The sequence below is a fragment of the Elephantulus edwardii genome, unplaced genomic scaffold, assembly GCF_000299155.1.
Source record: "Elephantulus edwardii isolate Elephantulus edwardi_28Jun2011 unplaced genomic scaffold, EleEdw1.0 scaffold00080, whole genome shotgun sequence".
NCBI lineage: Eukaryota > Metazoa > Chordata > Mammalia > Macroscelidea > Macroscelididae > Elephantulus > Elephantulus edwardii.
In genome coordinates this window covers 618493-634718 of record NW_006399830.1, presented here as the reverse complement: position 1 = coordinate 634718, position 16226 = coordinate 618493, and the positions used below count along the sequence as shown (strand labels likewise).

The 16226-nt window shown below is 55.5% G+C and overlaps 1 protein-coding gene across 1 annotated transcript; it reads left to right on the top strand.

The window, feature by feature from the left end:
• The first annotated feature begins 1491 nt into the window (after positions 1-1491).
• Positions 1492-8717, top strand: LOC102848139 (cytochrome c oxidase assembly protein COX19-like). The gene is made up of 3 exons (XM_006889722.1): positions 1492-1573; positions 2877-2988; positions 8633-8717. The coding sequence occupies exons 1-3, from the start codon at positions 1492-1494 to the stop codon at positions 8715-8717; spliced, it is 279 nt and encodes a 92-aa protein (XP_006889784.1).
• The last annotated feature ends 7509 nt before the right edge of the window (positions 8718-16226 follow it).

The window sequence follows — 16226 nt, the reverse complement described above, 5'->3', positions numbered from 1 at the left end:
CCTCTGCGGAAGTTCCTTTTCAACTTGATTGTTTGTTTACAGCCGATTTCACCAAGGAGGTGATTACAGTGTTTAAGATTTCACCATGGGGATGTTTACATTGTATCGAATCTCAATGTGAAGATAGTTACATTGTATCAGGCCTCATCAAGAGGAACAACTTGGAATCTGCCACAATAGAAAGCCAGGGTCCAGACATTTTGACACACAACCTTTTCCATCCCAAAACAATACTCTGTACCTTGCTAAAATAGAAATATGAACTGAATAAGGCAGGGATGAGGAAGCTGAGAAAAGGCCATGAGTCTTAGGCCAGGAGGTCATTGTGATCACCACTGACAACCGGCTAGCTGGTCCATGCCTCTTATTCCCAGGACCCAGTCCAACTGTGGCCAACTCTTCTCATGGCAAGTCCTACTTTCTAGAAAAATCCACTTGATTTCCAATTCTTCTCTTCAGTTCTTTGCCCTGACCCCACCCCCAATCTTCTGCGGAGTGGCTAGTGTATTTGAACAGACCACCTTTGGGTTAGCAGTGAAACACCTTACCCACTAGACTATCAAAGCGTTTGCTCAGTTTTTTTATTTCTGATACTGTAAATTAATTTCCAAGGGCTCTTTTTGGTTCTGATGCTCCTCCCTATAAATGTCTGCTCTTGTTTTCTCTTCACTTCTCCAACCAAATCCCAAACTCGTTGCTGTGACTCCAACTGACACCATCTCAACACAAAAGCACCCCGCAGTCCTTTAAGTCGTTATGGAAGTAGATTGCTACTGCGTTCTCCCTCTAAGCTGTTGGTGGATTCGAACGCATGAACTGTTAGCAGTTTAACACTCACACACAGTGCCACTAGGCTCCTTCAGGATTTCCAACATACAGGGCAATGACATGAAGGGACAAGACAGAGGGTGAGCTCATCTGATCGGAGCAGAGGGGGCAAGAGGTCACACAAGGAGGGGGTCATTACAGCAGGTCCCTAAATGGACAGCCAGGGCGCATGATGACGAAGTGAGGCCATGAAGGGGGCGCCGGGGTTCAGATGACCACAGGGCGTGTGACCAGAACTCCGTAAGACTCTGGGGTCAGGTCACCATTGAGTCCACAGCAGGCAGGACGGAGCAGTGGACGGGAAACGCCCACAGAACTTCAGCGAGGCCAGCTGCAAAGGCTTGGACTCGGCCAGAGGCGACCCTGCCCAGGGGGGAGCAGGTGGGCATGGCACATGTGGGTCACTGCGTTTTAACTTCGCCTCCACACGTTGGGGCTGGAGGGGGGGAAACGCGGGAAGCACAGGAGCCGTCGCTCGATGCGATCGGTGCTCGCCCTGCGCCACTCGGCGCTCGGCTGGCTGCCCTGCGCGCTGCGTCTACGCCCTGAGTCCGCGTCTGCGTCATACGCCTGCGCCTGCGTCCTACGTCTACGTCCGCGCCTACGCCCCGCGCGTGCGCCTGCGTCCTGCGTGCGTCGCCCTTGGACCTCGGAGCTGTCATCATGTCCACCGCCATGAACTTCGGGAACAAGAGCTTCCAGCCGCGGCCGCCGGACAAGGGCAGCTTCCCGCTGGACCACTTCGGTGAGCGGCGGCGGGCCTGGGTTCGAGCCCCTGGCCTGGTCCCGGCCTCGCCCTGGACTCAGACCCCACCGCAGCCCCCAGCCCGATCCTCAGTCCGTCCCGGCTCCAGGGTCACTGCCGCCCTGCCGGTGTTAGGGACGGCGCTCTCCCAGGGCGGGGCTGGTCCCCGACGCTTGACCCCGCGCCCTCGGTACCCACCCCAGTGGTACTAGCGTCCGCTCGATGGCACATGGGGAGACCAGTGTCGATGTCGCCAGCGTCCCGCATTTGTGGCGGCGACCGTGCCAACTGGCCGTGGAGGAAGCTGGACGGGCCCCCAGCCTCTCCGGTGCCCGGCGCGCAGGGTCCCAGCCTGCAGACCCCTGCAGCCTCTGGCGGAGCTCTCGGCCTGGAAGAGACCCCACCTGTTTTGATTACGTATCACGGAGCCGCTGTGCGCGCACGGGGCACCGCCTCCTTGCTGTTTGCAGCCCCAGAGCATCACCGAGGGTCAGCTGTGAGTTGTTTTCCGCACAGCAATGACTTTGACTTGTTACGCACCGGGCGGTGCCCCGAGCGGCACTGGGTCGGTTCAGACTGCAAGGTTGGTGACTCCCTTCCGCCCAGAGGGGCTTGAGAAGAAAGGTTGAGCGCCAGTGTGGGGTCTCCGGGGTCACTGTCGAGTCCTAGACATCATGAGCTGCTCGTTTTAGAGAGCAGGAAATGCTCGAATTCATTTCCAGCGAAAACGCCCCATGAATAAGTACATTTTTGCCCCTTAGGGAGTCTGTAGTCAGTGATTCATTAGACCAGGACTGCTGATGGGGGCCAGAGCTCATTTTTTTGGGAGGGGGCCTCTGTGGGAGTTCAGGCTTCGAAAGTAGATTCCTATATTGCCCAACATTCTGTTAAGAAATTTCCCAACCCTCCTGGCAAACGGGCCAGAATCTTACCTGAGTCGCTGCTGCCTGAGGCCCTGTCCATGCGTTAGATCCTCCCTGGTCTGTGTTCTCCAGCATGGGTTGGAAAGTTCCAACATAGCTTTCATTTTCCGGAGGAAGTGGGTTAAAAGAGGAAAAGTCAAGTCCAGTACCTTTGAGGCTACTGTGTCAGCATGGAGTGCTTCTTTTTTTCAAAAAGATAATTTTAATTGTGATTTAAAAAAAAAAAGTTTACAAAAAAGTTAGATTTTCATTCATTGTTGCAGGTTTTACCCCCTCCACATGTTCACTTTTTTAAAAAATACTCATTCATGTTGCACAAATACTTCGCTTCCCCGAAGTGCTTCACTTTAAGAAGCAAACACATGTCTCTCTCATTCCAGGTGAATGTAAACGCTTCAAAGAGAAGTTCATGAAGTGTCTGCGAGAAAATGATTTTGAAAATGCCTTGTGCAGAAATGAGTCAAAAGAGTATTTAGAATGCAGAATGGAGAGGCAAGTACACCCTAACAATCATGACTTGTCACCCCAGCAAAGGTGTTTTCTTCCAGAGGTTGGTAGGTCAACCCAGTCCTACTGCAGTCATTATTGCCACGTGCTGTCAGGTCAGCCATGACTCCTAGTGATCTTGTGGAGAACAGGTAGGCCGTGCTCAAACCCGTTGTTGCAGTCACCATGTTATTCTGTCTTGTCAAAGGTCTTCCTCCTCTTTGCTGTCCCTCTGCGATTCCCAGTGTGGTGTCTTTTTCCAAGCATTGGCACCTCCTGACCGGTGCCCACAGTGTGACCATCCTCACCTCTGAGGACCACCTGATTGCATTTTCTCACAGGCAGGTGTGTTTTGTTCTGTTGGCTGTGCCTAGTATCCTCAGTGCTCTACACTGACAGCACAGTTCAGAGGCACTGATTCTTCAGTCTTCCTTCGTCATTGTCTGCTTTCTGATGCTTCCAAGACAATTGAAAATGCCGTGGATAACAGCAGATACACTTTCGTCTTTAAAACATTCTTGCTTTTTAGAATTTAAAGGGATCCTCGACAGTAGAGTTTCCCAAGACACCACATCTCTTGATTTCTTTTGTTGTGATTTTAGTGAAAATATACAGAAAGGGTGGGTTTTCATTCATTCATTCATTCATTCATTGATGCACATTTTCATCCACCTCCCATCTTTTGATTTCTTCACTTGTACCACCCTGGATGTTGACTGTGGATCCAAGTAAGGTGAAATCCTTGCCAACTTCCGTTTTCCTTCTTCAAAGGTGACCTAACAGAGTGTGGGAATTATCGAACAATATCATTAATATGACATGCAAGCAAGATTCTGCTGACATGATTCTGCTGAAAATGATCCAAAAACGACTGGAGCAACACCTCAACAGAGAACTACGAGGTGTGCAGGCTAGGTTTAGAAGAGGCCGTGGTACTAGGAATAGCATAGCTAATGTTAGCTGGATCTTGGCTGAAAGCAGAGAAAACCAGAGGAATGTTTGTGTTTCATTGACTCTGCAAAGGCTTTTAGCTGTGTGGATCACAACAAACTGTGGCTGACTTTCAGAAAAATGGGAATCCCAGAACATTTGATTGTGCTTATGCGAAATCTATACTTGAACCAAGAGGCAGTTGTTAGAACAGAGTAAGGAGACACTATGGTTCAGAATCGGGAAAGGTGTCCACCAGGGATGTGTTCCGTCTCCATACCTTTCCAGTCTGTATGCAGAATAGATCATTTGGGATGCTGAGCTGTATGAGGAGAAATGTGGCATCAGGATAGGAGGAAGATTCATCAATAATCTGTGTTATGCAGATGATACAACACTGCTTGCTGAAACAGAGGAGAACCTGAAGCACTTGCTGCAGAAGGTCAAGGACTGCAGTCTTCAATATGGTTTGAAGCTCATCATCAAGAAAACAAAGATTCTCATCCCTGGGCCAATTGGCAGCATCATGATAGATCGTGAAAAGATTGAGATTGTCAACAGTTTGTTTGCTTGGCTCCACAGTCAACACTCTTGGTACCAACAGCCAGGAAATCAGTAGACTAATTGCATTGGGAAAGTCAGCTGTCAGGGACCTCTCCAGAGTACTGAAGAGCAACAACGTCAGGCTGGAGACTTAGGTGTGCCTGATTAGACCATATTCTTCGCAGTTACTTACTATGTGTCAGAGCTGGACATGACTAGGGAGGATAGAAGGAGAGTTGATGCCTTTGAGCTGTGGTGTTGGAGAAGAGTGTTGAATATACCATGGACTGCCAGAACAAACAAGTTTGTCCTTGGAAACAGGGAGTCTGAAGCTTCGTTTGACATGCTTGTTGTAAGGAGGGACCAGTCCTTGGAGAGGGACATGTTTGGGAAGGTGGAGGGACAGTGCAAGAGAGGAAGACCCTTGATGAGATAGATTGACTCAGTGACTGGGGTAATGGGAGTAGGTGTGTCAGAGACAGTAAGGTTGGCACAGGATAGAGCAGGGTTCAGGGCTGTTGTACAGAGGGTCGCTGTGAGTTGCCAGCGACTTGACGGCACATCACAACAACCATCACAATGTTGCCTCTTGGCATGGTGGTGAGGACTTCTGTTCTCGTGTTGAGATGTAGTCCATATTATAGACTTTAGTCTCTAATGTTCTGTGGGAAGGGCTTCAGTCCTCTTCAGTTTCAGCAGGCCCTATCGTGAGCTCTGGTGGCTTGTTCTGTAGTGAGATATGCTGCTAACCAAAACGCTGACTGTCTCTGCTGGTCGGGTCCCAGCAGTCGCTCTGGGGAAAGGTGGGTATCTTCTCAGGGCCAGGTTGTGCTTGGGCGTGCTGCAGGGTCCTGGGGACTCAGAACACTCGGGAAGGCGGTGATTTCAGCTCACAGCAGGCCTCCACGAGGCTTCTGAGATGGGACCTTTTACGGGACAGCACTCCTCTCTCTTGCTTAGAGCGGGTGGGTTAGCCTGCCTACTGCAGGGCCCCTTGGGTTAGCAGGGCCTGGGGCCGGAGCAGCTTGTGTGAGCGCTGGGGCTTTGGTGGAGCTGAGGCTTGGCAGCTGCAGCGCTAGGTGTCAGGTGTCCAACCCTTTCCTTGAGTGACAGTGGCTTTGTCCTCAGTCACATTTCTCAGGTGTTTTTCCCAGATGTGGGTGCTCCCTGTCTGTCACCAAAGTGCTGGCAGAGCTGCCAGGCCTGAGGCCTCTGGGTGCAGTTCCCACCGTCCTCCTCCGCCAAGGCCTTGTCCCCGCAGACAGGGAGCTGCTTGGAATGTGACAGGAGAGACAATGACTGTTTAGAAAGCGTTGAAAGACGAACGGTCCATCCTGTTCTGACCAGAAATGCTGGAGTTCACTTTGGAACACAAACCTCCTTTTCTAATTAAATTATACTCCATGGAGATTTACTGGACTGCCTTTCATATGCCGGTGCAAGCATGTGATGTGTAATCACTGGATCTGAGGCGGAGCGCTTGTGTCTGCCGCTTGAGTCTGTGGGTCGTTCAGGAGCTCAGCCGTCAGGAGCCCCGTCTCCTCTGAGGCAGCTTAGCAGAGCCCCCATTTGCGCGTGGTTCTCGTCCTCCCGTGGCACTCAGTATGCCTGCTGCCAGGAGCACCTGCCCTGTGGCCGCAGGTGTCTGAGTGTCGCCACAGAGGTGCTCGGGGCGCTGAGAACGGAAGCCCATTAGTGGCGCGTACTCACTGGTGCCGTTCTGTCTGACTGTTCAAGGTCCCCTTGGGCCCTCACGGCCCTCACACTGACAAAGAGCCTGCATGCTTCTGTCCGCTCCCATATTGATGGAAGAGAGGTATGTTGGTGGTGTGTGCGGCCTCGAGCACATGTCCCAGTGGTTCCTGTGTCGGTGGCTGTGGTACGGGTCTGAGAGTGTCTGCTCCACGGACAGGTCACCACAGGCTGTGGATGCAGTTATGGAGTGGTCTGCTGTCTCAGTGGACAGATTGCCCTGGGCTGTGGGTACGGCTGTGGAGCGGGTCTCAGAGTGTCCTCTCCATGGACAGGTCACCCCGGGCTGGGCTGCGGATGTGGGTGTGGGTCAGCATAGGACTTTCTCACATCTGTCAGGGGAGTGAGGTCCGCTGAGGGGCCCAGGTCCACCTGTGACTGTGGACAGCCACCTAATGGTAGGTTTTACCCTTGTGACGTGATACAGATGCCCCTCTTAGGATGAGGGGGGACAGGACGGAGATCGCCCTTGTAAGGCACGGGCCACCGTCACGGTCCGCAGGCCACCGATGTCCCCATTGCCCTGGAGAGGGTAGAGCTATGGCGTGCCTACTCCTGACACGGGACAGTTGTGAGCCTCGAGGAGCTTTGTTTTCCCTGGGATTCCAGGCCCCTGACCAGGAAAGGAGCTCTTTTTCACTAGATTATTGTACTTGGAAAAAACCCAAGCGCCCTGCAGGCTAGTTGCTATCCAGTCCATGTAAACAGAGCTGCTCACCCCCTGGCAACACAGAGAGGGGCTTCAGACTGCAGGGACCTGAGCACTGGGAGCAAACGCAGAGAATCACAGATACACGTCTGCTCACATGTGTGCCAGTCACTGGGTTTGCGTACGTGTGTGGACGGGGCTGGGGAGGTGTTCATCTGAGGAGATGACTCAGGTGCTTGGGGGTGCCATCTAGCCCTGGGTCAGCTCTGGTCGGCAGGCCGCTGGTTCAAGTCCAGAGGTGATGAGCCCTTTGGACAGGCAGCATTGGAGGCAGCAGCCACACCGAGTCACCACCATGTGGTGGGTTTGTGTTCCCACAGCTCCAAAGGTCAGCACTGGACATGGTCCCTCCCCCTGTTCTTGCCTGTCCTGCCTAGTTGAGGCACCACGTCCGAGCAGGCCTCTCCTGAGGCCCTCACCTGCTCGTGGCTCTCAACAACCAAGCTGGAAGGTTCTCTCTAAGACCCAGGGGTTGTGTTTGAAGACCTGGAGGCGTGGTGGGTGATACACTTGACTTCCAACCAGAAGGTTGGTGGTTCAGACCTTCCAGGTACATCGTAGAGTACAACGAGGCAAAGTACTTCCATGATGGGCACAGGTGTTGGGTCCACTCTGTCTTGCTGGGCCTCTGTGGTTAGGACCTGTCCCGGCCTCTTCCCACCACACAGCCTGCTTTGCTCTATGCCTCGCGTGATTTGGGAGGTAAACCACCACCGGATGAGATGCTGTCATCTCTCAGCCCTTGTGAGTGCGGGACACAGGGTGGAGGGGACCGGGCCCTGCACCCTAGGCCTGCAGGGCACAGGGTGGAGGGGGCCGGGCCCTGCACCCCAGACCTGCCAGACACAGGGTGGAGGGGGCTGGCTTCACCGTGGACACATGTAGACTTATGGTTTCATGCCTGGTAACCCCATGACCCCCATGAAGCCAGGTCAGGATGAAAGCAGCAGGATTGAAGGACTCTTCATAGTGGAACAGTGGTCAGTAGGGACTGAGTCCCCCTCACTCCCCGCAGGGCAGATGCCCGTCAGCCTAGGTTTCTGTTTGTCCTAGTTGTGAGGTTGTATGATGAAGGTGGTGCTACTGGGGCAGCAGCCCAGCCCACCCATCTGTCTGTCCATCTGATCATCTCTTGTGTGGTCCTAGAGGAGGGTGGCCCATGGGTGACACCTCTGTGGCTGTGCCTGGCCCAGAGATGTCCCTCCAGTGGCCGCTGGATCTGAGCAGAGGGCAGTGGGGCCTGTGCCATCCACCCCAGACATCAGGGCTGAAGGCTCCAAGTTAGCAAAGGGCCCACACTTGTCCTGATGGGCAGACTGCCTGGGTGCAGGACGTCCATGCTGGTCCTGACGGCCATCCAGGTGCAGAGCCCTGGATTCCCAGGTGCCTGTGCAGGGTGTCAAGCTGGGGAGCCGCACCGTGTGTTCCCCTCAAAGCCTGGCTTCCCCCTGTCCCCTGTGTCGATCCAGTCTGTGTCCATGCTCTGCCACACAGCCACCCCTCTGCCACGTCCAGGGGGCAGACCCACCCTTTGAGAGAGAACAGACTAGGCCCTGGTATCTCAGCGGGGACAGAGTCTAATGGGCTCACGTCCATAGCAACCTTGCACGCTAAGGTGAGCTCTGGCAGGCCCAGCGCCCATGTGGCTGGTTGCTCAGACCATGGTCTGACGGGCGCTCTCCACTCCTGCCTGACCATGTCCACTTTCTTTTTCAGGCACTTGATGGCCCAGGAGCCGCTGGAGAAGTTGGGATTTGGGGATCTGGTCCACGGACAGTCTGGCACAAAAGACCAGTCCTAGTGGGAAGCCGCTGGACTGCACATGGGACCTGCCTCTTCCGGTGAGGGCTTCATTCCCAGAATGTTCAGAATCTGCACCTTCTTTCCGACTCTTTCCTCCTGAGAAGCTTGCTGTTCTTGCTTTAAGGTGAACGTGAGGCTGGGTTTTGAGGACTCTTGATTATAAGGAGTCAGGTTCTGCCTCCTGGTGACACCATGGGGTTCTGGCTGTTGTCAGGGGAGCAAGCTCCCTCTCCAAGGGAGAAAGACGATCTTTCTGTCAGCAGTGAGCACTTAAACCCCTGGGCTCATGGCTGGGGGTGAGAGTGGTGACTGGACAACGGTCACTGCTGTGGTAGCAACGCCCTGACCTCTGGGCTTTCACTGTCTGATGTCTGAGATGCCTGGCTGCCTACGCCCTGCATGTCATCTGGGGCCAACGACTACATGTGCGACTGGAGTTAGGCTGCGTATCTCATGGTCAGCACACTGGCAGTTTTTAGTTGGAGAGGAAGAGGACACCCCAGCATGCACCAGGAGCTTTGGTCCTGCAGGCCTGGGACATGGCCGAGCTGGGTAACATCGATCTGCCACGTGTAGTGTCTAGATACAGCCCCTGGCTGCAGCCCTGGGGAGCTGCTGGGGACAGGACACCAGGCCGCACTGGGGCAGCCCTACAGGAACTGCCCTATCTGCGCCTATGTTTTGTTCATGCTGGGATTTCATTACAGGCTCATGTCATTCTCGTAGAAACAGTAAAGTCCTTTGCTCTGTAAAGACCTTGCTGTACTTGCCTGAAAGCTCATTCCCGTGGCTGTCACTTTACCCTGTTGGAGGGCACTGCTGCCCCTCTGGAAGCCAGCATGGCCAGGATGTGTCTGCTGGCCAGTGGCCCGCAGGCAGCCCAGGGTGACGTGGAGGCAGGCCCACGGCTGCTGGCTGGGGATGCAGTTCTGCTTCCCAGGAGCGTTCTGTGGAACCTGGTGGCGTGGCAGGTAGAGTGCTAGATTGGTGACTGAAAAGTCAGGGTTCAAACCCACTAGCCACTTGGTGGAAGAGAGGCGGAGCAGTCAGGTTTAAGGATGACAGTTGGGGAGTCCAGGAGGCGTTCCGCTCTGTCCTGCGGGGCCGCCGTGAGCCAGCATCAGCCTGGCTGCTGTGGAGTTGGCGTTGGCCTAGGATAAGAAGCTGTGCTGTAGTCTCAGAGACTCTTGGTTCCAATCCAGCACTTGGTCCACGGGAGGAGAGTCTCCCTTTGTGCAATTTCCTGCCTCTGAAAACCCACCGGAGAATGAGCTGACTGGGTTCCGCAGGCAGCACACAGCAATGCAGCATCATAGCATTGGAGGCTCAATTCCTGGCCGGTCCATCTGTCCCTGGAGTGCTCACCAGGACCCTTCTGGAAAGACACGACAAGAAAGCCAAGCCCATGGCCTTCTCACGGACTCTGGCAGAGACCCCAGTGGGTTTCCAGTGCTGGAAGTCCTATCCAGAGACTTTGTCCCTCAGAGGAGCTGGTGGATTTGAACTGCCACCCTTTCAGTTAGCAACATAACGCTTGGCTCACTCCACTCAGCCTGGAAACCCTGCGAAGCAGTCCCGCCCAGCCTTAGGGTCACCGTGTGTCAGAACTTTCCAGTGAGCTGAAAGCAGGGGGCTCTGGGCAGTGCCTGAGGGTGAGGGGAGCCGTATCTGGACCTTGCTCACTGGCCCTCCAGCAGCAGGGGCTCTTCATGTCCAGCGGCCTGCACACAGGCGCCTCACGCTGGGATATCTGCTTGGGAATCAGGTCTAGGATCACACGCTGGGACGGGTCCGGGCTGAGCCTCGTTCTGGGATGCTGAGATGGCCCCCACCTCCCCTTAGCTGCACTCCCTGCAGTCCGCACAAGCAGGGGACTGGCTCAGGGCACCGCCGACAGTCTGAGGAAAGCAGGTGCCGAGGGGCTTCCAGAGTTTGGCTGTCTTGGTGAAAAGAGCAGAGGACACACAATAACATCTAGGTCCCACCTTTGTGCTGGGGGTCAGCCCCTCTGTGGCTGACACCCCAGGAGCCCCATGGTCTTGCTTGTGTGACCTCAGAGGCCACAGTTGATGGTGTCCACCCCTGTCCCTGGACAGTCCTGCAGGCCTGTGGTGAACTCGTCTAACTTCGCAACACACAGTCCACTGAGCCAGCCGTGAGGAGGAAATGGGACGTCCCTTGGCACACCAGAGACTGGAGACCAGGGACAGTCTATGACAGTCCAGAGATGTGTCTTACTACCCACCCCGCACAGTAGCAGACACCTGTGGGATCTGGTGGGAGCGGGCAGGGTGGACACCAGCCTCTGTCTTCATGCTCTGAGTCCCAGAAAATGGGGTCTCTGCCCCCTTGGATGGAGGGCCTCCTCCCCAGCTCAGGTACAGAGGGGTCCCTGCCCTCTCAGACTGATGGATGAGGGTGTCTGTCTTTCCTGTGTTTCTCAGCAGCATGGGAACCAGCCATCACCCCATCCCCTCCTCTGTGCTTTCTGAAGCTGGGGGCCCAGACAAGCCTCTGTCCATCAGGGGCTGCTTTCTCAGACCACCCTCCCCTGAAACCCTTCCCCATCCTTGGTATGGAGGATTTCCTACCTGCTGGTGACCTCATTATTTCAAACTTAGTGCACCAAAAACCTGAGTGAACCCCCAGCCCCTCTTTGGAACCTGGTCACCTTGTAGCATCACCAGCACTGGAAACATCAATGCCCAAGCCTGGAGGCCACAGACCCCTCCCACACTGTGGACCATCCCACTCTCCTGTGTATCCCCGCGTTCCTTCCTGTCTCTGGCCTCCCCCCCTTCCACACTGAGACCCCACCGAGATGAGAGGCGCAGCCCACCACAGCAGCCTGGACGGTATAGGGCACCCCCATCGGCCACCTGTACAAAGCTGTTGTCCAGCATTTTCTGCAGAAATTCGCGGTTTTCTATAAATGTGCCTGCCATTCAGTGTAAGCGTTCATGGGCATCAGGACATGGCTGAGTTTCTGTTCATTTGTGGAGATTTCTTGAGCTTGCTGGTCAGACGCCCCCAGCAATCACTGGCTTTGTCTGCATACCCCTTGTTTTCTCTGCCGGGGTTCCAAGCCCTGATTGTGGGAAAGCAAGTTTGTGAACTTGTGAGAGTAACTTTTTTCAAAACTGAAGTGTTGGTTAAAGGAAACTTAGGGGAAAACAACTGCCAAACACTGAGCTGAAACTGACCCGTGGGTTAGAGGAGGCACATCACACAGGAGGAGCCTGCCCGTCTCTCTCCCTTGCAGCTGCTAGTGGGTTTGAGCTGCCTTCTCACCACTGAGGGAGCCAAAGCCTCAATCCACTTACTAATAGCATTCTAACTGCATCAGTAAATGAATGGAAATCCAAAATCTCTGTAAATGTTCATTGAAATTAATTAAAAAAAACCAGCATTCTAACTGATAATTTGAGTTTGAGAGAATTTGCAGAACAAATTTGTTGTTAGCGTTCAGACTAAGAACATTCGTTGGAACAGCGTGCAGCCGTCGGCGGGATGCTGTGGGAACCCAGTGGAGGTTTTTTAAATGGACAGGTTTGGGGTTTAAGGACTCTGGGTGTGAAGCCCCAGGCCACTCTCTCCTTGTGCAGAAGTCACTGTCCACTGGAAACAAAGCCAATAAGTAGACCACTTTGTAGACCTGAGCTCCCTGTGGGAGTCACTGCCAAGGACCCCTAAGCACAAAGCCCTTAGGGTGGGGGGGCCTAGGCCACTGTCATTTTCCAGCAAATGTGAAGAAGCATCTCTGCCCTAGGTGCTCCCCACCTGCCTCCCTGGAGCCCTCAATTATTGATGCTTTCAACAGGACCTGTAGCTGAGTTCCCCAGGGGCCATGGGGTGTGGCTTTGAGCTGAGAGGGACTGGTGGTATCTCTACAGCAGCCCTGTCCCTGTAAGCCCCTTCCATGGTGCAAAGCCCCGCTATGCAGGGCCTTCCCTGGGGATTCTGTCTCTCGAGGTAAGAAAGCTGTGTGGAGTGAGCTGCAGGGTGGGGCCTGGTGGAAATGGGAACTGTCAGGGCCGCACTAGGAAGTGCTCAGACATGAGGCCCCATGTGTCTGAGTCCCCAGGCTGGCTTCAGCTCCTTGAGGGGGTGGGGGATCTGCCTCCTTTTCCTCAGCCCCCCTACCTGTACCTACACAGGCCTTGTCCAGCTGCTCTGAACCCTGGGGTGAGGGGCTCTATCAGCCCTGCCCTTACCCCAGATCTCCTCAGGGACCATTGTGAGATCTGGTGGGAGTGGGGAGTGGCCCCAGTAAGCCAGGCCACTAGGGGCCTGCTCCACTCTCACCTTGCCCAACAGCCGTGCCCACATGTTACCCCAGAAACCGAGGTTGCTCAAGGTACTGGGTATACCAGGGTAGGGGTGGTATGAAGAGCCACTCTCCCCTCCACATGTGAGCTGGTTTTCTAGACAGTGGCTGCTCGCCTTCTTCCCACGAGGCCGCACATTGGCTTCAACACCAGAATAGTGTGTTTACAGGGGTTCCACCTGACAGCAAGGAAGGTGAGGCTGGGAGCAAGGGTCAGCATGGTCAAGGTGCAGCAGGCCATCAGGAGTCCACACGGACCATCCTGTGCCTCCGCTCCCAGCAGGGCCCCCAGTGTCCAGCTCTCACCCTCATCTACTAGTGTCCAACCAGCCATAACTGCTTGTCACGCTGCATGGGGCACCCCACGGGGAGGGGCAGCCCTCTCTGCCCCCTTCCACAGGCCCTGTGCATCCTGGGGGTTTGCGTCTGTCTTGGATGCTGCTGGCAGGGAGTGTCCCCACTTTCGTGAACGGATGCTGACTGAGGTGGCCAAGCCAGGGTGTGTATAGGAGGTGAGGCCCACTGGTGGGGGGTTGATAGGGCTGGAACGTGTAGGGATGTGGTGGGACATGAGGTCACCTGGGCCCCTGAGGAACTCACCCACTGGCGTGCAAGGCCTCACGTGAGCAGTAGGGTGGCCTGCTGCTGAGTTCCAGCTCTGAAAATGATCGCACAGATGCCAAGCTGTGTGACCCAGCACAGTCCCAGGGCCTGATCCCCGCTCTCATGTCCACACTTGGCTGTTCTGGACTCAGCCCAGGTGCTCTTCACTTCCCGCCTCCCTAGACATCCCTACCAGCTGTGGCCTTGCTGGGCTATGCTTGGAAGCATAGCTTCCCCTCCCCGCCCCCACCCCTGGGTTTCCCAGACCACTCTACAGGGGCTGCTGCAGGCCCAGAGAGCACAGCCAATCCTGCTCTGGGCGAGTCCAGTCTGCAGAGTCTAGGCTGACTGGATTCCTGGAGGACATATGAGCAGTTCCTCTGGACACTGGGACCACCCCTGCTCTAGGCAAGTCCAGTCTGCAGAGTCTAGGCTGACTGGCTTCCTGGAGGACATATGCGCAGCCCCACTGACCATGAGGCTCTTGACCAGAAAGCACACTGCAGTGGTCTCAGGAAGCAGCACCCTATCCCAGGCAGGTCACCAGGGGGGCTGCCCTGGCCAGGCACACCCCTCAGGGACACTTGGTTCCTTGTAGCCTCAGAACTCTGAGCAGGGAAGTGCCAGCTCATTGATAAAATAAGGAGGCCTGAGGGTGCCCCCAAACTGATGCCCTGAGTCCAGCCTTAGATTCAAACCCAATCTGCCCTAGGACTCTCACACACACAGCAGCTCAGCCAGTGTCTGTCCTGTGCTGTATTAGGGGGATTGATACCATCTCTCAGTCATGTCCAGTTATCCATAGAAAGCTGCAGAAATGGGCTCTCAGCCCCAGAAATGGCCCACAGTCATCAAGGGGCCAGCACTATACCAGAGACCTGGGAGGGGGGCGGTGAGAGGCCACTGGCAGAGCTACCTTCCCCATCTGGGGAGCCACACCTGGGCCCTAGGACACCCTACTTCGATGGTAGAAGGGCGGTTACTGGACTCTGGATGGCCCTGCATTCCAGCAGGCTCAGCCGGCCCAGCTGACACTGTGGCAAGTGAAGACCAACAGTTTCTGTCTACACTGGGTGTAAGGGCCCAGGAAGCAGTGCTCAGGTCTCTGGGCTGATAACCAAAAGTGACCGCTCTGCAAGGAGACGAGGCCACTGCCCCTGGCAAAGGCCGGAACATGGCTGCTGGGCTTCCCACGGGGCCGCGCGTCGGCGTCAACGCCAGGGCAGTGTGTTTACAGGGGTTCCACCTGACAGCAAGGAAGGTGAGGCTGGGGGCAAGGGTCAGCAGGTTGATGGTCGTGGTGCAGCAGGCCGTCAGTCCACACGGACCATCCATGTGGGATGACATGGCCTGTGTTCTGCTGTGATCACGTCAGCGACAGCCACAAGACAGATTTTCCTTAAGAAGGTGCTGAAAGGCCTCTCCTGTGGCATGCTGGGACCGGGCCTCCGGTGCTGGGTAGGACGGGGGCAGACACCTACATGGGGGTCAGGTCGTGCAGGTTAGGTGCCAGTGAGGGGGCCAAGGAGGGCTTCATGGAGGAGGTGAGGAAGGGGACGACCAGTGCACCCAACACCAGATCCTGGAGACTAGGCCTCTGTCCTTCGGGCCCCAGGCACAACCCCTTGGCCCCCTGGGTAACATAAAGCCTCCTGTTACCCAGAATCCAGGCACCTTGAGGAATGATCCCTCTCCCCTAGGGTCCAGTCACCCCTAAACTTTGGTCCTGAGAACCCTAGGCTGAGACACTATCCTGCTGGACTTGGAGGAGGGTGGTTAGGGGGACAGCCACCTGCTATATGCAGGCCCACCCCCTGTGCTGAGGGGCAAGATCCCCCTAATGGAGCTGGAGCTCAGCTGGGTCTGCAATGTGCTTGGCGGCCGGGCTGTCTCCCCACCCTGTTCTGCAAACACTTGGCCATTGGAACAGGGGGACTTGGAGTGCAGGTAAGGCCAAGGTCAGGGGCCTGGTGACCAGAGGACATAGGCGGGCAGGCACTCAGGGACCTGCCAGGCTGGCTGGCTAAGTGGGCCCCCGCCAATCCCTACCTGCCCACTGAGAGGCCCATGGCAATACCCCAGCCAGGTGGGGGACCCTGCAGGGAGGTATTTTTTTTTTTTAAATCCTTTTTGTGTGTGTGTGTGTGTTCTGTCAAATCAGATCTGACTGGTACAGGAGGAGATTGCCCCTCCTTCTCCAGCAGAGCATCTGGTAGATTTGAACCACGTACCTCTGGGATTGCAGTGCAGCTTCTTGCCACTAGGCCACCAGAGCTCCCCTATGGTGGTCATCTTCAGAAAATGAAAGAATTTTAGGCAAGTGCAGGGGCCTGCAGAGGACAGGGGAAGGCAAAACCGTTGTCACCCTACGTGGCCTGGGTCCCCATCCAAATGTGGGCGGGAGGTGGGCTGCAGGCTGAGGGTGGAGGACTTAGCCCCGGCTTGTCTGCCACCATCTGCGACCTCCGGGAGCCAGGAGCCGTCCCCAGCCGACAGGCAGGCGTAGCCCCAACAAAGGCCAAGGACCGCGCCGCGTGGCTGTGGGACCCCGGGCCCTGGGCATCGGGCGGCGCCGCC